At 33.2% G+C, this 26,884-nt stretch overlaps 1 protein-coding gene across 1 annotated transcript; it reads right to left on the reverse strand.

Annotated features, from left to right (window-relative positions):
* Window positions 1–1,953: 1,953 nt before the first annotated feature.
* Window positions 1,954–26,149, reverse strand: LOC128231150 (WD repeat and SOCS box-containing protein 1-like). The gene is made up of 9 exons (XM_052943606.1): window positions 25,958–26,149; window positions 21,735–21,948; window positions 19,157–19,313; window positions 17,802–18,127; window positions 17,254–17,489; window positions 16,779–16,954; window positions 7,184–7,297; window positions 6,570–6,683; window positions 1,954–4,471 (listed from the first exon to the last, which is right to left on the reverse strand). Exons 2-9 carry the CDS (start codon window positions 21,790–21,792, stop codon window positions 4,303–4,305), a joined length of 1,350 nt encoding a protein of 449 aa, XP_052799566.1. The 5' UTR covers window positions 21,793–21,948; window positions 25,958–26,149; the 3' UTR covers window positions 1,954–4,302.
* Window positions 26,150–26,884: the final 735 nt, after the last annotated feature.

Consider the following 26,884-nt stretch of genomic DNA (forward strand, 5'->3'; position numbering starts at 1 on the left):
GAACCCTGAGGTATAATTTGAACAAACTTAGAAGAGGGCCATCATTTGATGCTACATAACACACATCAAAGGTCTGGGTCATGTGGTTTGTGAATGCTTAATAAAAGCCGAACATGTATTTGTATGGCTCTGAACTGGTTTTATAATTGCTTAAAAATGTGGTCTTGTTTGCCCTGAGTAGGCTTAATTGGTGTTACACATATGTTTGTTTGCAGTTTTATGGGTTTTATGGTTTTAGAAATTTGATTTATTTAGCACTTAGAAGTCCAAATTAGAAATGCACGTGCTTTTGTTCTGCTCTGAATGGGTTTTTTGATACCCAACATGTTGTCTATTTGGCTGTTGGTAGGCTTAATTAGAGTTGCGTTTGGATTTAATTGGCTTTAAATGAGCTTTATGATTGCCCAAATGAAGTCTTTTTGATATTAAGTATGCTAAATTAGAGCTGCACATTGTTTTCTTTTGGTACATGGTTGGGTGTCGAAAAGCCCTTCAGAGGTACGTTTGTCACGTGATTTTTATTGGGATTTACTTAGGTAGAACCTATTTGGGATTTGTTTGACAATAAATTGTCTCCAATATAGCCAAAATTTGATAAAGTTTTTTTAACACTGTATTTGCTTCGTAGAGCACCTTATTAGTATATTTGACACAATATCGTAGTAACATACAAGGTAGACTTAAACAGAGCCATTCTTTGATTACTGTTAGGCAGATAGGACAGGCTGAAGACAAGATGTGGTTAAATAAGCTCTGGGTTAGCCTTGGTTAGAACCTGTCTGTATTAACGACAATGACCTTGACCTTTCAGTGACCTTGCCTACCTATTAACGACAATGGCCTTGACCCTGCAGTGGTCAGTGCTATATGTCAATTTGAAGGACCCTATCGGAAAAGTAATATCCATGTGAATATTCAACCAAATATTTTATAAAAATTAAAAAAATGCCACATTCAAATATAACATTCACTGACTTTGTTGCAATGTATGCGGCCATCTGGGATTTCACGCTCCTTACCATGTGTTGGCAATTTATAATTTGTTCCATATACTACAGGCTTTGCCAAACATTGTGGTATTAGTTTGTTTTCAATTAAAAAGTGGTGGTACATAAATGGCTGGTGTATCTTACCCTTATCCAATGCGCTATTTTGTTTTAGATTATTCTGATGGAAAATGATTATATGTAATAAAACTATGCATTTGTAAATGATAAAAAACAAGTTCTGTACATGTTAGTAACTGTTTTAAGCTTTTTTTCACATTCAACCTTGACCTTAAATGTGCAGTATTGCAGAATGCTTGACATCTGTACATAACTTACTACAAACGTTAAAATCGATATTTGTTTGTGTAAAATAGTAATTATAAATACAATGAGAAATGTCATGGGCTCAGAAAACGGCGGCCGTCTTAGCGGTTGTCCTTTGTTACCAAGGTATAATGTCCACACCCTCGCTAAAATGAACTTCTATAACACTCAACACAAATACATCAAAAAACGCTCTGGACAAATCTACACAAAATAGGCTCTTCTAAGGCGAATGCGGCAAGTGCCTGTATGTTTTGTTTGATTATCCATACATTTAGGTTTATTTGATAAGGATGAAGAATGTGACCGTCATGGAAAAATTAATACATCATTAGTTTTTAAAAGAATCGCCATCCCCGTGTGATACTGCCACCTATGGCTGTAAAGATGCCCAGTGTGATAATACAGAACTGTATAACTGGTCAAATTGTTGGCAACTCAATGGCTGTGACCGTAGATAAACTAGTAATTACGAACAGATTTTTATAAGCTTAGTAAACTTTTGATCAAAAGAGCAGACAAACTAGACAGCGCAGATGCTGGCACCATTGTTTCTATAATGCTATGAGGGCCGAATCAAAAGTAAGGAAATTACTATATCTCCTTTTATGGTAATGGTCATAATGATTCAACACAGATCATTTGTTTCTTATTTATTTCTTCACTTCTATAGCGAAAACAGTGAATTAAAACTCTATTTACAGTTAGAACAGCAATATTTGAGATACATAGTTACAAAATATGCATGTGTGTACACACTGCTGATAAGTATTACATGTATATACAGAACCTTTAAAAATATGCAATAAAGCCTTTTCTCCTTTTTTTTCTTTTTCTAAAGAGTCAAAGAGTGTTCAAAGATAATAGACTATGTGTAAGTATTTTAAAAGAGTTTTCTTTTGATACCGTTTCATTTCTGATTCCAAGATTCTAATATTACCAATTTAAAAACTTAAGAACATGTAGATTAATGGATGGATGTATATAGTAAATCAATGTGATTTTCAGATGCCTTGTGACCCCATATCATTTTGTTATCATTTGAGAGGGTTGATGTGGAGTGGAAGAATACATGATCAAAAATCACTAACAACCTTTCCTGGCCATGAAAGATTGCAAAATCTGTATTTTCTAAAATGCAATAACCTGTAAAAGAAAAAAGTATGTTCCAACAGTCATTGGTTTCAGAAATAGCCTTCAGTTAGCATGGAACATTTATAAAAATACACATATCTCAGATAAATTTAAAAGTAATTGGGCAATTGTAAGAAATTTGTTTTTGTAACTACTTTTCAAAAGTTTTTTGTACAAAAGAATAAAACAATGTATCGAAATGAACAATTAGATCATTAACATGCATGTTTTGTGATTTTTTTTTCATTTTTGTCCAGTCTTTTTTGGTTTAGATAGCTTTTACATTCATAGTATCACAATTATTATTCGTAAATAACTTAACTGCATTCGTATAACATGCTTGTAAATTGGTATCATGTAATGTCATACTATGTTATGTAAAATGTAATTATATTGTTGAATAAATCAAAGTTTTTTTGAATAAAAAATAAAATAACCCCATATACATAATTCATTTCGGCCGTTTCTTTTACATATAAGTAATCAGGAGGCAATACAATGTTGAATGATATCAAAATGATATAGGAAGGCATCAACATTGAACATTATTGCATATGACTTGATGTAAATGCTAGTTTGACAACCGGTAACAGAAGGATTTTTCCAGATTAACATGAATTATTGCACTATTCGGAAACAGATATAAAATGATACTGCAGCACTTGATTGAACATCATAAGTAAGGCACCACACAAGTATATATATAAACCAGCGTTTCTCATGACAACAGCACTTTATAATCCGACAAAACTCTGACCATAGCCTAACAAACCTGTACTACCACAGCATAGAGATTCCACTGTATAAAAATAAGCAACCATTATAAAGAGATTCCTTTAACAAAATGCCAGACACAGTGATCTATAAAAAAGACAAATGACAATAAAAGATCTGAATTTTCAAAGGCAAGTGAATGTAAATTAGTCCAATATTTACATTAAATTAATAAACTACACTTAGCTAATATTATATTTATATAAACACTAGATAATTACAATAATGTACAATACAAGATCAATATACAAGTGTCATTATTCATGTCAGGTATATAATAACACTAAACATTAGCACATTGAGCTATTTTTCTGACAGTACTCTGTACATAACAAACTATGCAACAGGCATGAATTACTTCCCTTTAATCACAACGGCTAAAATATAACACTTTCTATGACCATGACCTAATAAGTAATCAAACGTTAAATCTTATTTCAGTGTACATTTTTCAGTGAACTTTATAACTGGATCTTTACTGTTCATTTCAGTTGAAAAAAAATAAATAAATATTTTGTACATACTTATAAAGTACAATGTAAAAAAAACAAAAATGTGTGCCTTATGTAGGACAGAAAGTCATCTGGCAACATGTGGATGTACTGTACCAGGCCTCTTAATGTCTATTATCAGTAACTGTCTCACTTGAATTGCTTTGGATACCAAGTAACATAAAAACAACATTAACATTTTCACTACCTTCACCTTCAGTTATATTTCTTGCATGAAAAGTCATATTGACTTATATTTTACTGTAGATGACAGATACCAATAACTGCTGATCCTATCAGGCATTTTAATGATATATCAACAATTTATTAAAAAAAAATCTGTATTACTTTGACATCAACATGGTACTGAGCAAATGTAACATACTGGTCAAACACTGCAAATACTGACATACAGAAAATATCACATGAATAAGTCAAAAATGTTATAAAACATTTTGAATGAAAAACAGCTGCATCTTTGCCACATGTACAGAAACGCAAATCACCAACTTATCCAGGTTGAGTGAATATTGTGTTTGGACTTAGGCTCTATAACAGGCAGATGCGTTGTTGGACTCTACCAGTCATCTTCAGGGAAGTCGATACTTGAGGAACTCCTTTATCCGGCAGGGCAAGGGCAGGTGATCAATAGCCTTCGACTCGAGCTTGTGCCGGATCTTCAGTCGGCAGAGGTGCTGGAGAGACGTCACGCCCATGTTTGGGGGTCGGTAGATCTGCAGCGTGCCATCAACACGGGTCCTGAAAAACAAACAAACCATTCTAAGTACTCATGTTGTAATAAGTATCTATATTGTTGTGTAATATGGAGATTATAATCTTGTGCTTCACAACTGTTAGGATTCATGTTAATAGTACACATGACCTTTATTAACGTATAACATCAATGATCTTTCTTCTTGATCAAGTTAAGTGTTAATATTAAATTATATGATTACAATAAATAATACAATATAATGCCAAGTCCAAGCGTAAATCAGTAAAGTCAAAAAACTGTTTTCATGATCGATCCATTTTAAAGAACTCTGGTTGTAATATATTAACTGTTACTGTATCAATGATGTTTAAACCATCAATAAAACTCAGCCATGACATTTTGGCATGTAAAATCTACTGCAAGTTGGCCACAGCTGTCTTTTCCCTCAACTGATTATCTCACTTCACTTCTCAGTGTTAGCAAAACTGAATTCTTGACGGGCAAGAACATTTTTACTGACTTTACTAATAAATGACTTTATATTTACACCGCAAAAAATGATAAATCTGAATATTTGATACTTAATATTTTGTCTATTTGAAACACTGTAATTATCAAACTAATGAGCCAAAAACATCCTAAAATAAATGATGCATAATTACAGGCAGATTTATATTAATAAAAACAACTTCCATTGCAACAACTATTTATCGGTACCAACCTTGACCTGAGACCCATGAGGTCACAAGGTCATAACAGGAGAGGCTATTTATAGCTCCCCAGCATCCTGTTCATCAGGTCATGTGACAAAATCATGTGACTCATTTCAGGAGAATATTATCTGCAGAAAATACAATGGTGCAAGTCATGTGACCCGAAGGTCAAAAAATAATGGAATAAGACATGTAGACTGGTGTATTTCAATTAATTCATTATCTGACATAAGCACTGAAAATCGTAGTGGGCTTTCACTCTTAAAATGCTTTTTTTCATGCAAACTTGAGGGGAGAAAATCAGTCACAAGAGCAAATAGAAATACTAACACGCCATAGTTAATTAAAGTTTACAAAACAATATTACAGAAAAAACAACAGGACTTCTCTTTCTTAAAACTTTGAACAAGGAATGAATTTAAATTTCAATCTTTTTAAATTTGCACTACAAAGCAGCCTTCAGCTATATGTATGCATTTAATGCTGCACATTGCTTATTTCTGAGGCCTGGCTAAAAGTTCTATGAATATAAACATTAATCAATTTACAACACTTTTATCTGCAGGACACTATGGTGTATTTTGATCTTATTATATGCTTTCTGGTGCTTTATAGAATAAAGATATTTCATTGTTTTAAATAGTGAAAAATAACAATTTGATATTTTTCACCATATATATTTGAAATTTAAGCCCCCTCTCTTTTCCAAATTAACATTAATGCGCGAGAAAAGGAAACAATTTTAATGATGCAATTTACCATGTGTAACTTTCACACACAATTTGGTAAGCTTTTCTGAAAAGCTCCATTAAACTGTCTTCTCAATTCCTATTAAGGCATATAATAAAAGAAATATTGTTTGTTTCAGTGAATAATAGCATTATATTTCACCTCTTGAGCACCGAAAGAAAATATTTGACTCATGGTTACTCATGAAATATACCTCTTGGTGCTCACTGGTGAAAAATATGATGACCTTTAACTGAATCAAACAATTATCCTCATTAAGTTAAATAAAAAAAATCAATTAAAGGACAGTTAATAAGCTGATAAGATGAGGGCAACAGTTTTCAACATCAAAGCTAGGCCCAATTACAATGCTGGTGGTACATTTATATGGCGTTATATGGTTACATATTTTTAATATTTTGTAAAATATACTTCAATAACATAGGCTGACAAAAAATATAGAGGGAAACTAATTGCATGTCTTTGATCTCCAATGACTTTGCATTCAAAAAAGTATACTGAATCATCTAGCATCTTTGTTTTAATAGGAAACAAGATAAAGAAATCACTGAAATTGAAATATTTGTTATCATAAAACAATTAATCAATCAGTCATTTCAACTACCTTATACCTATATGTTCTCATATGGATAATAACAATGTTTAATTTAATTCACACCATTTCACAACCAACACCTACCCCACAGCTACGACATGTCCGTTTGGGCTGAACTTGCAGCTAAGGGGCTTCTTGGTCTCTGAAATCCACTCTGGATTCCCCGTTCCTGTGTGGAGGTCCCAGATACGGATATACCTGCAATCAGATTCCAGTTTGTTTACCTGAGATTTAAGAGTGCATAACCCTAGCAGGCATGAGCAGAGTAAAAGTTGCACATTTGTATGTGTACAGTTAAAAACTGAATCAAAGCTGCAGTTATAATTAAAATCAGCTAAATAGCTCCTATGTTTGAGGACAATTATGAACTTTTAAGAAGATTTAAATTGTACGCAAGTCAGATTGTTTTTAATCTCCAGAGTTGTAGAGCTCATTACATCAAAGACCCACCTGTGTCATTGTAAACTGCCTGTAGGTTTTTCATTATACTGTTTTCAATTTTAACAACCCAAGACACTTATTCAATACAAATGAGTGGAAATGACATGTCACATTCTCTTTAAGCTTTTAAAATTCTCATACTAACAGATCTACACAATGTCTTATGTTTGTTTTTATTTTATAGTTATTATTTTTTAACCCTGTCCTAAATTTCCGTGGCCATTGAATAACTCAATGTCATCATAATAACACCTTACCCATCATCAGATACTGTTGCTATATGTTGTCCATCTCGGGAGAAAGACAGGTCACGCACATAGTGGTCATTTGCCCCACCCGCATAGATCAGTCTTGGAGGAGGAAAAAGATGACTGAAAAAGAAATGACCTGTACTTTTTTTTCTAGAGATGTTAAGCATACTAAGGTTATTCTATATTTTCATGTTACAAGAAAGCCTGCGCAACTCAAGTGTCATGATATCATTATATGTGTTACAAGAAAGCCTGCCCAAATCTAGTGCCATGATATCATTATATGTGTTACAAGAAAGCCTGTCCAAATCTAGTGCCATGATATCATTATATGTGTTACAAGAAAGCCTGCCCAAATCTAGTGCCATGATATCATTATATGTGTTACAAGAAAGCCTGCCCAAATCTAGTGCCATGATATCATTATATGTGTTACAAGAAAGCCTGCCCAAATCTAGGGCCATGATATCATTATATGTGTTACAAGAAAGCCTGCCCAAATCTAGTGCCATGATATCATTATATGTGTTACAAGAAAGCCTGCCCAAATCTAGTGCCATGATATCATTATATGTGTTACAAGAAAGCCTGCCCAAATCTAGTGCCATGATATCATTATATGTGTTACAAGAAATCCTGCCCAAATCTAGTGCCATGATATCATTATATGTGTTACAAGAAATCCTGCCCAAATCTAGTGCCATGATATCATTATATGTGTTACAAGAAATCCTGCCCAAATCTAGTGCCATGATATCATTATATGTGTTACAAGAAAGCCTGCCCAAATCTAGTGCCATGATATCATTATATGTGTTACAAGAAAGCCTGCCCAAATCTAGTGCCATGATATCATTATATGTGTTACAAGAAAGCCTGCCCAAATCTAGTGCCATGATATCATTATATGTGTTACAAGAAAGCCTGCCCAAATCTAGTGCCATGATATCATTATATGTGTTACAAGAAATCCTGCCCAAATCTAGTGCCATGATATCATTATATGTGTTACAAGAAATCCTGCCCAAATCTAGTGCCATGATATCATTATATGTGTTACAAGAAATCCTGCCCAAATCTAGTGCCATGATATCATTATATGTGTTACAAGAAATCCTGCCCAAATCTAGTGCCATGATATCATTATATGTGTTACAAGAAATCCTGCCCAAATCTAGTGCCATGATATCATTATATGTGTTACAAGAAATCCTGCCCAAATCTAGTGCCATGATATCATTATATGTGTTACAAGAAATCCTGCCCAAATCTAGTGCCATGATATCATTATATGTGTTACAAGAAAGCCTGCCCAAATCTAGGGCCATGATATCATTATATGTGTTACAAGAAAGCCTGCCCAAATCTAGTGCCATGATATCATTATATGTGTTACAAGAAAGCCTGCCCAAATCTAGTGCCATGATATCATTATATGTGTTACAAGAAATCCTGCCCAAATCTAGTGCCATGATATCATTATATGTGTTACAAGAAATCCTGCCCAAATCTAGTGCCATGATATCATTATATGTGTTACAAGAAAGCCTGCCCAAATCTAAGGCCATGATATCATTATATGTGTTACAAGAAAGCATGCCCAACTCAAGGGCCATTATGCAATCCTTCATCTTATTATAACTAATATCTAGGAATTAAATCAAGCAACATTTGTATCTTGAGAGTATAATTGATTCCTCTACAGCATTGAATCAAGCACCATTTGTATCTTGAGAATATAATAGATTTCTCTTCAGCATTGAATCAATCACCATTTGTTATGTTAAGAGTAGCAAGATTTCTCTGCTAAAATTTGCCATTCAAACACCATTTTACTATCTTGAGATTATCTTGAGATTAAACAGAGTTCTCAACATCATTGAGTCAATCTTGCGAGTAAATAAATTCTCAGTAAGATAAATGTAATCTTGAGAGTTACAGTTGATATCTCCACAGCATTTCATCAAACGTTTTTAATCTTGAAAGTAACAAGGTTTATCAATGGCATTGAGTAGTCATTTGTTATCCTGAGAATACAATATAATTGGATTTCTGAATGGCATTGAGTCACCCATTGTTTGTAATCTTGAGAGTAATAACAAAATTCCCAACAGCATTGATTGAGTCAAACATGAGGGGAACTATACATGTATCTATCTTTACAATAACAGCATGAACCCTGAGTGGTTCTCAAGTGGTTCACTTTTATTCTCATTCATCATAAATGTAATTTAAACGTACCTATTTTCACCTTATGACCTAATTTATTGATAAATGGGTTTGATAGTCATACATTTATCAAGTTCTTTTGTACATACCAACATTTTCACAAAAAAGCTATCATATTTCAAACCATATATATAGCCAGTATATAAATAGATCCATTACAACCTATAGTACATGAACATCTGAATATCTTTCAAATAAAGACAAAGTACACTTTTTTCCAGGTCTAGACGGTATGACATGTCTCAAGTTACAAGATGCTATTCAGGGTCACTAAACTACTGGCGAATATTATAAATAGCTGCTGAGAAGAACAGCCTGTAAATCTTATTGCTTTCATTGTGTGGTGAGTTTATAAGTAGGGTTTTAAAGGTAAAGGCTGAGCTTATTAAATATTTAAATGCTCCAACTTAGCCAAGTTACTTTTCTTCACTTCCTTTTCATGGAAGACATTTATACCTGTAATGATGTTGGCAACAAATAAATTTACCTAGATGTTTGAACATTTCGCAATGAACTACACTATACCAGGTTTAAACCTGATCACCTTCTTGTACAGGGTTCGAATTTAGACTCGCATACTCGCAAAATGCGGGCGACATTTGCAAATTGCGAGTGACTTTTATTCAAGCTCGCAAAATTCTGCGAGTGGCTTTTTGTAGACCACAAAATGTTAAAAGGAAAGTAGAATAAACATGAACTCAACTCCCCTACGTAGTCGAGTGTAAACAGCCTATAAATGGCATGTTTACACTATCAGTATAAAGAAGACAGTACGGAGTCACGCTCTAGTAAGTTTTCAAAAATAGAACAAATACGGAAAAGGCCGAGTTTTATCGCGAATTTTTCCGGGATGCTCCGAGTCGTGCATAATTCATGATTCAAGATTTATTTAGATCATGGGTTATTACAACCATGTGATCAGAACAATAACGCTTTAACAAACAATTAATTAAACATATATATATAAACAAAGTGGACATATATTACATACAGTTTCCTATAATAGGAAATACTAAGACAAATAAGTCGTATTGTTTTTAAAGGAGAATGACTATTTGACAGTAGATAAAAGGGATTTACAAAATATAGCCAGTTTAATAAGTTCTTTTTTGTTTTTACTGTTCATTAATTGATCTAACTTAATACAATTAGGGTTACGACAAAAGTACAATTTAATATTTTTCTTTCTATCGTCTGAAAAATGTTGACATTCAAACAAGTAATGAAATTCATCACCTAAACTATTACTACTACACAAATGACATGTTCTACAAAATCTCTCAACATTTTGACCACGCCCTACTTCAATAGGAAATTTGTGATTCATAATTCTAAATTTAAGCAAATACAATGAAAGATTCTTGGGTAGTATATCAATATAGCTTTCAAACCCAAAATCTTTTTTGTATACTTTATACATTTGACATTTTGGTGAATTTGAAACAATACTATACCAATTTTGAATAAATTGGTCAGATAATCTGTTTTTAACCATATTTTTAAAAACAATAACACTATTAACCTGTTGCAAATCAAAGTACATACTTAATCCTAAATCATTTAAAGAATTCTTAACAAAGGAAAGCCATGGGAACTTTAAGCCAGAGGTAACATCATTGTGCAAAGAATATGCAGTATTATACAATAAATGACTAATTTTGCTGCTGCTCACATCAGCAGAATTTACTATTTTACTCCAAAAGGTCAAAAGCCTAGTTTAAGCTTGTATAGAAATTGGTTTTAAACCAAGTTCACCATAAATCATACAATTAGGGGTACACTGTTTTAAATTTAAAATGAGTTTACAATATTTTAACTGAAATTGGTCTAATATCTTAAGATCCTCCATAGCCCATACCTCTGAACCATATAATAATATTGGTACAATCATTGAATTAAACAAATACAATTGTAAAGAGAAAGCTAAGTTAAGTTTACGAGATTTCTTTATAAGTGCAAACATTGCTTTACGAGCTTGATCTACCAAAAGTTTTTTAGTTTTAGTAAATTTACCATTGTAGCTAAACATAACACCAAGATACACAAACTCATCAACAATATCTACTTTAGTGCCATCATAGTAGAAATCCTGTTCTTTCAGTAATGTTCTTTTAGACTTGCAAAAAACAATAACTTTAGTTTTACTAGGATTAACTTTTAAATCCCACATATTACAATATTCTAGCATGGCATTCAATGCCGCTTGCAAGTCGGCGTGAGATTCGGCGAGAATAACTGTGTCATCAGCATAAAGTAATATATAAAGACGTAGGTAAACATCTACATCATCATCACTTAAACATTCAAAGGTACTTTTAGAAAAGGTTTCAAGCCCTTCAAACCTACTTGACATAAACTGAGTCAAATCATTAAGAAACAGAGAAAATAGTATCGGGGAAAGGTTCTCACCTTGCCTAACACCAGCTTGACTACTAAAAAACTCTGATAATGAATTACCAACTTTACCACATGACTTAGCAATATCATACATACTATTAATTATCTTAATACATTTACCATCTATATTATTTTCTAAGAGTTTATGCCACAAAGCTATTCTATTAACACCATCAAATGCTTTCTTATAATCAATAAAGGCACAGTAAAGTTTTCTACCTTTCATTAAATAAAAATCAATCAAGATTTTCAAAGAAAAAACATGATCAATGGTACTATAATTTTTCCTGAAGCCAGCTTGCTCCTCACAGAGTAAATTGTGGTTAACCAGGAAAGAGTTTAATCTGTTATTTAGGACAGTCGTAAATAATTTTCCCATGCAACTTAAAATTGTAATGCCTCTATAATTATCTGGGTCATTGATGCTGCCCTTGTTTTTATAAATTGGGAAAATGATGCCTCTACTCCAAACCTCTGGAAATACTCCAGAATCAAAAATGAAATTAAATAGTTTGCAAACAAGTAATAAGAAAGACTCACTTCCATTATACTTAAGATATTCGTTTAAAATATTATCAAATGAAGAAGGACATTTATTGTTTTTCAAGCTGTGTACCGCTTTTCTAATTTCATCAATGCTAAATACCATGTTTAATTCCTCATTATTGCCCGGGATAGAATCAAAATCAATTTCTGAATACATATCCGCATCATTGGTTGACGAAGTTTGATTTAACTTGACAAAGTGTTCATAAAATACATCTTTAGAAATGCTAGACAAGGTTTTCTTCTTTTCATCGCAATATTTATTTAATAATCCCCAAAAAGCTTTGGGATCAGAATTACGAAGACTTTTTAACTTTTTATTTACATTCCCTTTGAAAGTATTAATTTTCTTATTCATTAATTTCTTATAAGACTTACTATTGTTAGCTAAGGAAGCAAAATTTTCATTTGTTCTATTAAATCTGTACTTATTTTTACTTTTAATATAATTAGCTCTAGCAACTTTACAATCATTATCATACCATTCTTTCTTAAAGTGTTTACGAACAGGTGTTTTATTAACAATTTTCTTTTCTAACAACAATTGAGATTTATCAGCAGCATTAGTTAAAATATTAGAAACACTATTTGTCAAATGATTAACAACATTAACAGTATACTGCTTACTAATACATAAGCTATCTATTTCATCTGCCAAAGCAGTGATCTTTAACTCATCAATGTGAGTTACAAATTGATTTTTTGCATTATTATCCCATATTGGTCTTATTACAACATCATCAGTGGAATCAACAACATTTTTAACATGGTCAGAACTTAAATTTAATGACATATTAATACTAATACTAAATTCTACACAAGAGTGAACATCAGAAAACGATGGATCATGTTCCTGCACCTCAAAATGTACAGTTCTGGGAAATAATTCCAGCGATAACAAAACATAATCTATAAGAGTACTGCTTATACATGTACACTGACCAATATCAATATCTTTGCCTAATCTTCCATTAGCTATGTATATGTTAGCAGACTTACATAGATCTATCAAACGATATCCATAGTTATTTGGAGCATGAGTATCACGTGAACACCTTTCCACTGAAAATCCTAGATCCAATAAATTGGCAATGGAGAGCATATTCCTAGTAGTAACATCTAAGTTTTGAGATGCAATATAAGGATCAATTTCCACAAAATCTAATAGTTTTTTAGTATGAGCATTTAAATCGCCCATTATAGCAAAGTACGCATTATCAAATTCTGAGTAAATATCGACAATATCGCGTTCTAATTTATCAAAAATATCGATAGAACTGTACTTTGAACCTTCAGGTGGTATATAAACTGTACCAACAATTACATCACTGGAAATGAATTTAAACCAGAGGCAATTTTCATTGCTACAATCAAGAATTTTAATTTGATCAGCCAAATCCTTCTTAATAAAAATTCCTACACCTCCAGATTTTCTTATAAACTTTCCTCTACATATACCTTTAAAAACATAACCATGCAAGACAGGAACATCATAACTATCTAATTTTGTTTCTGCTAAACCAATGACATCATACTTGTTAATAAGATCAACAAACTCAGGGTAATCAATTTTGGACATAAATCCACAAACATTTATAAAGGCTAGTTTCACAACTCTGGTATCAACAGACAAACAATATGAAGTATGGTCGACATTATTAGTAAAAGTGATACAATTATCATCAATACTAAAGTTTGAGGCAACTGCATCAAGTGTTTTAGCAACACCATTATTTGTAAAATCTACAGAACAATCAACAGATTTATGAAAACTGGGAGTATTAATTTCAGTTTGACTATCTTGCACAGTTTGAACACATAATGAATTTACATGACTAGAATTAATATGTAATGGATAAACAGAATTATCTAAACAATTTACAAAATTCTCATTTGTATTAACATCAGACAAACAACTTGACATACATATATGAACATGAACATTGCTAGTGGTAATAGCACATTTGATATTACTAGAACTTGTAACCTTTGCAACATTACTTGTAACATTAATATTTGCAGCATTGAAAGCATCATCAACATTTTTATGAAAATTGGAAGTATTCACTACAGTTTGATTATCAATTTGTGATATATATGCACATAATGTATTTACGTGTTTAGGAGTAGAACTAGTATGTAGTTGATATACAGTACTACTTGTACCATTTTCAAAATTCGGAGAAACAATTGAACTTTTAACATAACTGTCATAAACAAAGTCATCGGGGATTTCATCATCATCCTCTGGATCCTAGATGTATCTCTGCAGACCCATGTCCTTTAACATATCATCTGTAACATTCACACCAAGCTGATCGAAGATGTCATCAGGTGAGGACAGGGTGTAATGTTTACCCTTATACATACAATGGATATTCCATTTATAACAAAAGTTTTTTCCACTCCTGGAAGTTTCGCGACCACAGCTTTAAGCTTTATGCGCAAGGGAGTCAGGTCATCCATAATGTAGATATTCTTATAGTGCGGGTTAGGACTGGATTTGAGATTCTTCTTAAATCTGTGTAGTGTACGGATTGGCTCGCGCGATACGAAACGTACAATGATCTATAAAGTGAATACAAATGACGTAATCACCTAGCTTAATCATTGGCTAAATTTAGCGCTTTCGCGCACTATATGTAAACCCCATCAACCTTTGAATATATTTCCGCCCAACTGTCAAAGTGAATAGACTTCGTCGATCGATATATTTCATGATCCAAAGCATCCACGCTACATTTCCTGTTGCTTTTATTGATTTTAAATTTATAATGTTATTGTTTTTAATACTTATAGACTAAATGAAATCTGTAGCGTGTATTACCCGATCGCGAGGGTAAATATACAAAGTGAAAATGTCAAATTATTGGACAGCTTTGTTATCAAAAAGCGGCCAGTATCTGATGAGTCTTTCCGTACCCCCAAAAAAGAATAAGCTATCAACAAGGTTTAGTAGTTGAGTCACTCAAGATTGATTCTTTTTAATATTCATAATATGTCTTAGGTGTAAATTTCTACTTTAATTAGACAATATTATAAGGGAATAGAGCAAATAATAAAATTGCAAGTTGATTTTTTATTTTGCGAGTTGCCTCAAAAAGCACTCGCAAAATTTTGCGAGTGCTCCTCAAAGTTAAATTCGAACCCTGATTGTATGTAAAAACAGTCAAGATTTCATCATCATGTTTACATCTCAAAGATAAGAAATGCTTTAAACAGCATGTACAGTAAATATATTTACAAAAACTGTTAAAATTTACATGAAGACGATGGAATGTTTACTTATACTTAAAATAGCTTTCAAATTCACCTATTTCCTTGACCGAGAAATACAAATAGACCAGATTTCTACATGTACACAGCTATCATATGTTAAATAGTTATTTCTTTCAAATTCAAAATGTCAGTTAAAGACATGCATTTATACGGTATTTAAAAGTAATACAATACGGGTAAACAAACACAGTAAAGTTATGAAGATATATCTTAAACTCGGCCAAGTAAGACTAGGCTTTCAGACCAAGTGAAACTAGGCCAGCAATACAATAACAAGTGTGGACTTAACCTTGACCCAATAGGGCAGCAGGCTTTAAACTAATGAAAGGGTATACTACTAGTGTGGACTTAACCTTAACCCAATAAACCAGAAGGCTTAAGGTATAGATTAAACATCAAATTTATGAAAGGGTATGGTCCTGAACAATGAGGTCTGAATGATCAATGATCAGGAGAGTCTCCCGCAGCAGTATGATAGTCTATTGTGACATATAGATTATGTATCATATTGAGATATAATGTCAACATTTCATTTATGCCGTACATGCTGTTCTCAATGCATTAATGTCCATATTGTACACTAACAAATGTTGCATAATATATTTATTATTAAAAGCATCGACTCTCCATATTTTTAATGTTTGAAATCAGCTTCCCTACTTCACTTAATACATAAATTGTGTTTATACACTATGAAAATCCTTTATTAAGTACATGTACTATCATGACATAATCAAAATTAGTATTCATATTAATAAGTTCCACAAAAGAAAAAAAAGTTAAACCCTTCAAAATGGTTACAGAAGAACATGTAACTTGCCACAAAATAACTATGATTTACACAGTGTTTTTTTTCTCCACTTTTCACGGAAAGGTGGCGGTGCCTTTGATCGGGGGAAAATTGTGCTGTTTTGGCAAAAGGAGAATAATACTAATATGATTCATATAATGTTCAACTTATTTTCAAACTTTTATTCAACAAACCTATAGATATATTCATGAATGGCACTATATTGTATAACTAAATGTTTAGAGGCCAATGCCAAAAAAAGGGATTTTTTTTTTACCGAGGCAGAGTTTTTATGGAGGGGAAAGGGGCCGAATTTCAGCCGAAAAATATCACTGATATAAGATGTAAAACTAGACCTACCAAAGAGACAAAATAGCATCCCCAGTGTATGGGTCCCAGACGATCACACGTGTGTCAAACGAAGCGGTGGCTAGAAGGGCGCCATCCGGAGAGAAGTCGCAACTCGCCACACTGTGATGGTGCCCAAATAGCTTTAGAGCTGGCTTCCTTAGATCATCCGCATTCCACAGGTATACCTGTTGAAGATAAAGCATGCTATTATGTTCATAAATGCAAATACATTGATCATATTGACCAAGATCTATAACAAAAGCCTAGCAATCACATGGCATATACTATATAATTCAAGTACATGTATATCACAAAAATCTGTCAAAATATTTAGCAATTCATAATGAACATAATATATTTGTAAAAAAAACATTTGAACTGAATAAAACATGGAAATATTTATCATAATTCCACTATGTTTACAAATATGAAATCCAGTCTTTTTAAATTGTGGGTTTTTTTTACAGCTCAAGTAAAAACTCACTTTTTTCTGCATGCCGACCGCTGCCACATGTTTGTTGTTTGGAGACCACTTACAGCCCCAGACCATCGTCTTCTCACAGAAGCGGACAGTTTTGTACATGTTCCCATCATCCTCCAAGTCCCAGAACTTTACAGTGCAGTCATTTGAGCACGAGACGAGGCGGAAACTACCATCACATGTGAAACTCAACCCTCGTACAATAGACTTGTGGTCTAATAGCTCCATTAGAAGATTACCTGCTCATAGTTAAATACATTCATAACACTACATCACCATACCATACATGTAAAACACTAGTCACAGTACCATAACATATATAACACTATCTCACAGTATCATTACTTTACTTACATGTTACATTTATAAGCAAAAGAACTTCTATCTATACTTAACAAGAACAAAATGTTATATTAGTGTAAAATGGTGTATTCTAATGTATGATATTCTTATTTTATTTCTCCAATTTTGACATAATGATAATAAATTCTGGGACAATTTTCTTTTGGGGGGAGGAGGGATACGCACAACTACTGAAGATAATACCTTACCACAATAGACATTCCATAGTTTAATTTTTCCACCCTGTAGTCCTGTAGCCAGGATCAGGTCACAGCGAGAGTTGTAGCTTCTCCATATATTACTGCCCTCTGTGTGCGAGCCCCCAAATGCCATGCTCCACACAATGTCCATACAGTCAATTCTGTAACACTGGGCTGCTTGTTGATCATTCTGATGGCAAAATTTGACCCGCTCTGTGTCGTCATCCAGAATGCTGTTGTCAGACACGAGTCTCGGCAAGTTGTTGATGAAAGCCTCTTCATCCACCAGCTCTGCTATATTTTCAAAACTTCTGTTTCTTGTGGGCTTCTTTAAACTGAAAAGGTTTGAATGGGAAACTTGTGATACTGAATGACTGACTTTACATAGAATAAGATACCATAATTGCATTTTATTACATTTTATAGTTCTGATAGTGAACAAGTGCACATTAGCAGTCGATGTCAGAATATGATATAATATAAAGAATGCAGCATAGTATCAGACTTCATTTTTCCAAACAAGGAAGAAAAGTTTTGTACAAAAATGGATTTCACATTTCGGCTTCATCATTAAGATAATTTCCATAACAAATAACATAAGTTGGTATCATTTGAATGTGGTGTTCTAAAGTAAAAAGGGATTACTCAAACAAATAAGGTGACAAGAAGAGGATGTAATTATAATCAAGAAGACTATGTGACGCAACCAGCGAAAACCAGGCCACAGGCAAAAATGATGTAATGCTATTAAATGAAACGCTTTAAAATTATTATAATCCTGTTTACGGCACATATCCAGAATGCATATATAAATATTATTTTATGATTAGTTTTATCCAACTTCCTTCCCTGAAAATGAAGCATCTAGAATTCTGAAAGTGGACGATTGTACTTTTGTCCTTATGTTAGGTGTCTGTGAGTGCAGTTAAGTGTTTTTGTGTTTGTAAGACCTGTGCGTGGTTGTGTACATGTGTATCTCCTTATAAAGCATATATTTGTTATCATGCCTCAGCCTTTCTTAGAATTGACTATTTATGAATTGATTTGAACTCTATGTGAAAAGCAACTGCGAAAAAATAAACAAGAAACATGGCAATACCAGCTTTTCAGCATACAAAATATTAATTACACTCTAAGTTATGCTAGGAAATTTAATTCAATGGAATGAAGCTTTTTTTTTAAAACAAAACACACATGACAGGTGTTGGCAAAAGTTCATATTGCAGGGCAAGCAAACACACTGACCAAAGCATGAAGCATAGACAACACTTGAGATTGGAGCACAAAGAGGACAGCTCATGCTTATATAAACAAAGCAGAAACTAATAAGTCCAACTGTAATGAAATAACTGGACAGTACTCACATTTGTCCTGCATGTCTCTCCCAGGGTAGGAGGTAGACAATCCCGGCCCCCTGTGACCAGGCAACAAACGAGCAATCAGGGGCCCAGGCTACACTCCAGTTCTCCGGGTATTGGCTTTTAAATATGGCATCCACCTGATCCACTTTCAACACACAACCTACAATTGCAAAACTGTTATTGACAATCATGGTACAATATATTTTTGTACAATAGAGACATTTTAGCTCCCTCTCTTTAGACCCATACTCTACTGTGTCCTTTCATACAGATTGACATAACACTACAGTACACATTAAATAACATAAAACATATAAAACTGCATTTCTAATACATTTATGTAATGATGTTTGTTCCAATGATATAACTTAAATGATTTTCCCTATTTCCCAAATATAAACCCATCTACTTTAGTTCAAATATTACCACCAGTTGATGTGTACACAAAGGTAAATATTGATGTTAAACCCAATTCATGGAAAATTATTGATCAAGACTAGGTGAAATTGTTCAACAGCTCAAAATCTTAAGGCCACACCAAATTGATATTTCGTTTTGCGGATTTACCGCTCCTTTTATTTTGAAAATGTAAAAAAATATTTTTATTTTTTTTGTGCGCCCGCAGCTCCATTTTGATCGCCAAGCAGATTTTTTTCAGGTAATAATTTATTAAAAGGCTAAAAATAATCAAGTATAATTTTTCTACACTAGTTTTCGTGTTTTTGTAAAGGGAAGTTACCGATGCGTAGTGATTTTATACTATAAATCGATCGGTTTAGCATGGGTTTCAATAAATTCAATCAAAATGGAGGCTTCCGGTATAAACAATGTGGCTCAAAGTTTGGAAATTAAATCTTATTTTTGACAATAAATATGTTTTAAGCATGCTTGAAGTCACTGTTGATCGTCTCATGCACTAAAGGATCATTATTTAAAGCAATCATTAAGCAATAAAGCATGTGTATCTGAGACTGGTAGCGATTATATAGCGTAATTAGTGACTCGTTTTGAATGGATATCGGAATGATCAACTTAGTACTATTTTATTCAAGTCATAATACAAGGGACCAAAATTTTACCTCGTTACAACGATGCTGAAGATGACAGGTCAACTTAACTGGAACATGAGTCATTGTTTGGTCCAAATTGATGTATCAAGCTCATTTTTGATCAAATTCTTACAAAACAACAAAGAACAAATATCTTTTCACAAATACCGATATAAACACTGGTCTGGATATACCTCAACATAAGTAAGCCTAAGTTTATCAGCTTATATTTTGTTTTTATTTGCAGCATAATCCGGGATTGTAATGCACTTGTCAATTGTGACCACTGCCCCGCCCACCCCTCCCCCTTGTTCCAGGGGTATACCAGGGACAGCAGAGGCAATGGGCTGTGTTTTTACCTTTCAGGTAGCCCCGCAGTGCCTAGTGAATGTGGTTTTGTCTTCATATTGAAAATAGTCGGGAATGGGCCTCACATAGGTATTCGGGGTTGCAGGGCCATTTGGCAGGGATTTTACCAGCAGTGTGTCCCTGCAGGTTGGTTATTTTACCCGGGTTTTGAGAGACCGGAAGTCAAAGTCCCCGCTATTCCGGACTTAGGGGGGAGGGGGGGGGGGGGGCATATACAATTGGCTGGTGCATAAAAACTAAAAATCTAAATAACCAAAAAAAGTACTCTGAAAAATACCATTGTTCTTTTTATTTTAATAAGAACATGTCATTGCATTTCCTGTGATAATAAAAACAAAATTTAGTCTTTGTTATATGGAGTCTGATGTTCGATGATGCCTGTGTAAGTGATCATTTTTTACAAATCCAAAATCAATCCTAAGTTATGTCTAAATACAGTTGCATATGATGTTAAACTGATTCAGGTAGATTTATATAAGTCATTTCAAACTTTTTACTAAAAGCAGGGTTATTTATTATTATGAATGATCATCATATTAAAGTACGTTTTAATTATATAAGAAATTAGATTTATCCATATAATGTTTGTACTAAACACGGATGAATAAATAGTATGTATTTCGACATTTTCCCAATGTCCATTAGAGGTTCAGTTCAAGATGTCATTAAATGGGTTTAAGGGCAATTATTTTGAACAATCTTTCTTATTTATATTGAATATAAGGGAGAATATATTTTTCGCTCTTCGCTTGCTTCGGTTTTTATGAAAACTGACAATTTTCTTTAATTTTTTTTTTAATTTTTTTTCGCTTGCTCGCTCCAATTTTTTTGGGCAAAAATCCGAGGAACTAAACATTAATTTGGTGTGGCCTAAAAACCGGAAACAAAGTTGTACAGAGCAAATGTTTACAAGTTCGTTCTTATGCTTGTAGTTTACCACTTAAAGAGCATTAATTTTGTATTGTAAACTAAGGCATTTTCTGTTTCACTATTGAATCATGAATACCTAGGTATTTGAGAAATACCCTAAAATTAAATAGGTTTTTGAAATGTACTTAAGCATATCATCAAGGAAAAAAACCATAAAAAATATGAAATTTAGAAAAATAAGAAAGTTACCGGTAATTTATAGACATGAATATGTAGCCAAAAAATAATCTTACCAAAATCTTTTGGTTCTGCATTGTAGAAGCTGGTAGGATTTCCCTCGTCTTGAGTCATTAAATCCTGATGCAAGGTATCACTGGGTTAAAAATAATCACCAAAAAGGGAAGTCCTTGTGAGAGATCACGGGCTGTCTTATATGGGTTTATTTCTCTAACATTGGGACTTCCCAATATTTATATTCCTTGTTTAAACAGTCCCTTTGTGCCGTATCTGTAATGAAAATAATATCATGAAGATTGTTTAACTCACTGGTGAGGGACCACTTTTTGTACATGCTTATTATTTGCCCACCTTGTAAAACATTTGTTTAGCACTTCCATTTTTACATTTCCTTTAAGCCTTTGGCCATTACCCCCCCCCCCCCCCCCCCAACAGACACACCAATATTTTTACCAAAAATGACTGGATCATAAGCATTTTTTAAGGTTTTTGTAATAAACAATCCTGTTTCAATCAATCAATCAATTTTTGTCTTGAAAAAAAATATAGTAAATATAAAAAAGGGGGGTTGGGGGATTCGGCCATAGGGTGGGTAGTTGGGTACTGTCAACATAACTGCTGACTGGGCATGCAATCAGGCATTTTTTAAACTTATGAAAAGATCTATAAATAACTGTGATATAATTGTTCAAATCTTGGGTCCATGCCAGGCCATAGTATGTGATGTTGCAAAAACAGTATTTTGTCCTTGAAAAAGATATAATAAAACATGAAAAAATAATAAGCATGCATGTGTTTTGCACATAAATGCTTACTGGGATATCACTTTTATGATGCTTGAAGTTAACATTAATTGTCTCTCATATCAGGATAGTAACTAGTTGGCAAGCATAACACTTGAAACATTATTATGATTGTGGATAAATGAAATAGTCACTTGGAACACATTAGTAAGTGGGATATGTCCGCGCAGGAGTACAAATTAATTTTGGTTCCCCCCAAAATGGTAAATGCTTAAATCTCAAATCCAAAAATAGATTGAAGGCTATGGGTTAGTATAAACATGTATTGTTTCACTCAATGTAATTGTTCAGAGAACATGATGAGGTTTTTTCATAACTGTAATAAGACATATTGGGACCAACCTAATCAACACTTCTCATAAGTGTACGCGCATAAAATTCAAAATGCTTCAGGTACATGTACGAATGCCCATCACAGAAGTTAATGAACATTCTACTTCATAACATGGTACAAATAGATGCACTCTTACTCACAAATAAGATTTACCACAATTTTAAATATTGTTTAATATTACAAAAAAGATGAATGCATGTCAAAAACAATGGTTCTTATGAAGGATACCGAGATTAATTTGAAAGAAATGAATGTAAAACACGGTATTTCTACCTTATAAGGCAATAGTAGACAACAGTAAATCTTTTAGCATTCACCAATCATTTAATATTTTTGCGCTTTCTGCTAACAAATACATGGTTACAATCTTGTTATCATAATCAGTAATAAACATTTTCCATAAATGCATTATTTAGTAACTTCACTGTAAGTAGTTTTAGGTTCTGTTCATCAGTCAAAGCTGATATTTGTTATACACGTGTATGTATTGATTTTGAATAAGAGTGTCACTTTTGCAGGAGTGTATAATTACAAATATTTGGTTTGTAGGTGCAGTAACTATAACCTTTTCCCTACCGCTCCATTAAAATTTACTACCAGGGTATGTCTGCTCAACCAGATGCAACCAACAAAATTTATTGGACATGTTAATAAAGACTATGTTCAAGGTCTCTTTCTACAATGACAGGATCCTCGCACAAAATTCTTCTTGATTGAATCACCCACACACTATTTATTCCCTGTACTAGTATGTATTAATGTATCTTATTATTGCCTTCTATCTATGAGTATTGTAATTATTCTATTAATCGCCATCCTCTAATAATAGTACGTTCATAGTATGTATGATAACTTGGTTGGTAATATGCAAATTAGCAAAGCCTGGGCTCTGTGTAAATAGAGAACTTAATGTATATAAAGACTAGTGGACCCCTTCAGGGTCGAGCATGCTTTTCTCTGAAGGGATCTGTTGGTGTTTGTTTGGCTCGCACGTTACAAATGGTGGCAGCGGTGGGATGTTGACAACTGCCGAATCGGAATTGCCTTACTCATGAGTTTCCCAGACCAAGACTCGAGACGAGTCTTCTCGGAGGGTAAAGTATGTGCGCTCATAGTGTAACGGTCCGCTGTAGACAGCAGATGTGCGTTCATAATAACATTCCGTTATAAACTCAAGTATGTTCATAGTACCGGTATGTATGTTTACTTGGTTGGTAATATGCAAATTAGCGAAGCCTGGGCTCTGTGTGAATAGGGAACTTAGTGTATATAAAGACTAGTGGACCCCTTCAGGGTCGAGCATGCTTTTCTCTGAAGGGATCTGTTGGTGTTTGTTTGGCTCGCATGTTACAATTGTAAACTAACAAGAGCCGTCCTAAGACAGCGCGCTCGACTTCGCCGCTTTGACTTAGAAGTGAATACAATAACAATGTTATATTACCAAGTTTGGTCTATTTATGTCAAACCTTACTAAAATTATTCAATACATAAGGTGACTTTGATGCTGCCCTCCCACCACCCAAAAAATGACGCAAGTCATTCAAATAAATTGATTTCCCATTATGAAAATGTGGTAAAGAATATACAAATAAGCCTTTCAAAAGAAATTAAAATAAAATTTAAAAAAATAATAATAATAAAAAAAATCAATGACCATATAGTATAGCCTTCCTTGTTTTCCCTTGGTAAAAAACTTGTTAAGAATGTAAAAATGTGCCTGTCAAAAGAAAAAAAAAAAAAAAAACATTCAAGGGACATAATTTGTATTTAGGGTTAAAATGGAATTCTGTTTCTTGTTGTAAGATGGTCGTATTAAAATAATTTTGAATTTAATTAAGTGCATTGAATGAAAGGGTATAGAAGTTACTAATAAATATCCCAACCTGCCCTAAAACTTTAACCTAAGTCCAATAGTCAATCAAGGGCCATAATTTGTATAAAGAATAATATGGAGTTATCTAACCTCATCATGTGATAGCCCTGAACAACTGCGTGAAGTATTTAGTCAATTGAATGAATGGTATTGGAGTTTTAAGTGAAAATCCCAACTTGCCCTAAAACTTTAACCTAAGTCAATCAGGGGCCATAACTTGTATTAAGAATAATATGGAGTTATGTAACCTCATTGTGTGATGGTCCTGAACAACTGTGTGAAGTATTAAGTCAATTGAACAAAGGGTATAGAAGTTATTTATAAATATCCCAACCTGCCCTAAAACTTTAACCTGATTTCCATAGTCAATCAGGGGCCATAATCTGTGTAAAGAATAATATGGAGTTATCTAACCTCATCATGTGATGGCCCTGAACAACTGTGTTAAGTATTAACTCAATTGAATGAAAGGTATTGGACTTATAAGTGAAAATTCCAACTTGCCCTAAAACTTTAACCGGACGCCGACGCCGGGGCGAGGAGTATAACCCACCTATTCTTCGAATAGTCAAGCTAAAAATGCAGAAGCAGAGCAGTTTGAAAGAAGAAAGCATATCAAAGACACATTTTTCAGAACATAATAAGATCTTTATACTTTCTGGTTCTCTGAAATGACTTTTGAAGCAGTTAAATGTAATGCAAATCACACACTGATGACCGATTTCATCACGGATAAAAGCTATTGTCTCCAACTAACACCCATCCCCTACTTTGAACTTGGGTTGGATTCTAATAAACACTGATAAATAGAATAATTACTGTATGTCACTCCTGGACAAAATGAACATATTATCTATAATAAGCCTATACTGAATACCTAAATCGGAACATTTTCGGTACTATTTTTGATATATTTTTAGTTAAACTTGCACCACAACTACAAAATTTTCCATCAGCATACTAGGATTCAAGACCAATTGGTTGATATAAATGGCATGTTTCAAGATACTACCAATCTGCATGAAAAGTACTTTATTAACCGCACAATCAAGGACTGTGTTTTGGGTTCTCGGAGTACTTAAATGTGGAACAGTTTTAATTCATTTTTCATGGTGCATTACAGTTACACACTTCAACTATTCAAACTTAAAACAAACTTTTACATATCTTTAACGGCAAAATCAACACACATGTCCCTTCAGACATATTTATTTCAACTCGGACTCAGCATCAGCAACCGATATTTGATAGTTACTAAAAATAACTTACCGTATTATTTTATCATCTAGTCAAATCCAACGATTTCAAATAGAGTTATATTATTTCACGAGTTGAACTGAAGCATTTCCCAATCTTAAACAATTTTGTTTTACTTCTTTATTGGCTTATAGCTAGATTATATGCCTACGTGACTTGAGGTGCGTCGAATGTTCGGCCTCGAATATTAAAACGATATTGACATACATGTATATATATTAGGTCGACGTTATATTCTATACACGCTCACGGCCTGACCACTGGAATCTATACACCCCCATGGAAATGTCGTAAAATATATAAAAAAATCTTTATCCGCATTTTTTTGCGATTTCAGATAATAATTAAGACAAAAGATGACAATTTTAAATAAAATAAATACTTTGCAGGGAAATAAACAATTATATCTCACTGTTCCCAAGTTCAATCGACATTGGAACCTATACAGCTACCGGTCCCTAGACTTACCGAAATACGATTATTTACCGAAAGACGGATAAAATTACCGAAAGACGCATGAAAGTTACCGAAAGACGCCTTCTAATGCATTTATTTTATTGTTTTTATATTAATATTATACAAATACATTACCAAACAATATTTAAGAGAAAAGTATTAAATATAATGATGTAATAGGCAGTTGAAATTTCAGTGTTCGAGATCGAATTCCGCGTGCGACTCGCCAACCGGAAGACAGATAAAAGCTTCCAAAATAATCAATTATTCCAATTAATGATGATCTCATAATATTCATATAACTAAAACACACTCATAAAAATGAAAAAGTTCATGAAAATATTTACTTATTGTTCAATTGAATTAAGACAATATGTCAGTGAAATAGTTGATCATGATCATTAATGATGGATGAGTTTCCTTGTGCTATATGTGCTGTTGACTGTCGTAGTGATCAATGCATACATTGTTCTAATTGTAGGA

This window comes from Mya arenaria, chromosome 4 (genome assembly GCF_026914265.1).
Source record: "Mya arenaria isolate MELC-2E11 chromosome 4, ASM2691426v1".
Classification (NCBI taxonomy): domain Eukaryota; kingdom Metazoa; phylum Mollusca; class Bivalvia; order Myida; family Myidae; genus Mya; species Mya arenaria.

What these genes read in the sequence shown, in the direction of transcription:
- LOC128231150 (XM_052943606.1), bottom strand. Translation starts at nt 21,792, where the DNA reads ATGACTCAAGACGAGGGAAATCCTACCAGCTTCTACAATGCAGAACCA. An exon ending in TGCAGAACCAAAAGATTTTG is followed by an intron (nt 19,314 to 21,734) that starts GTAAGATTATTT and finishes TTGCAATTGTAG; the next exon opens with GTTGTGTGTTGAAAGTGGAT. An exon ending in GGACATGTCGTAGCTGTGGG is followed by an intron (nt 4,472 to 6,569) that starts GTAGGTGTTGGT and finishes TTTGTTTTTCAG; the next exon opens with GACCCGTGTTGATGGCACGC.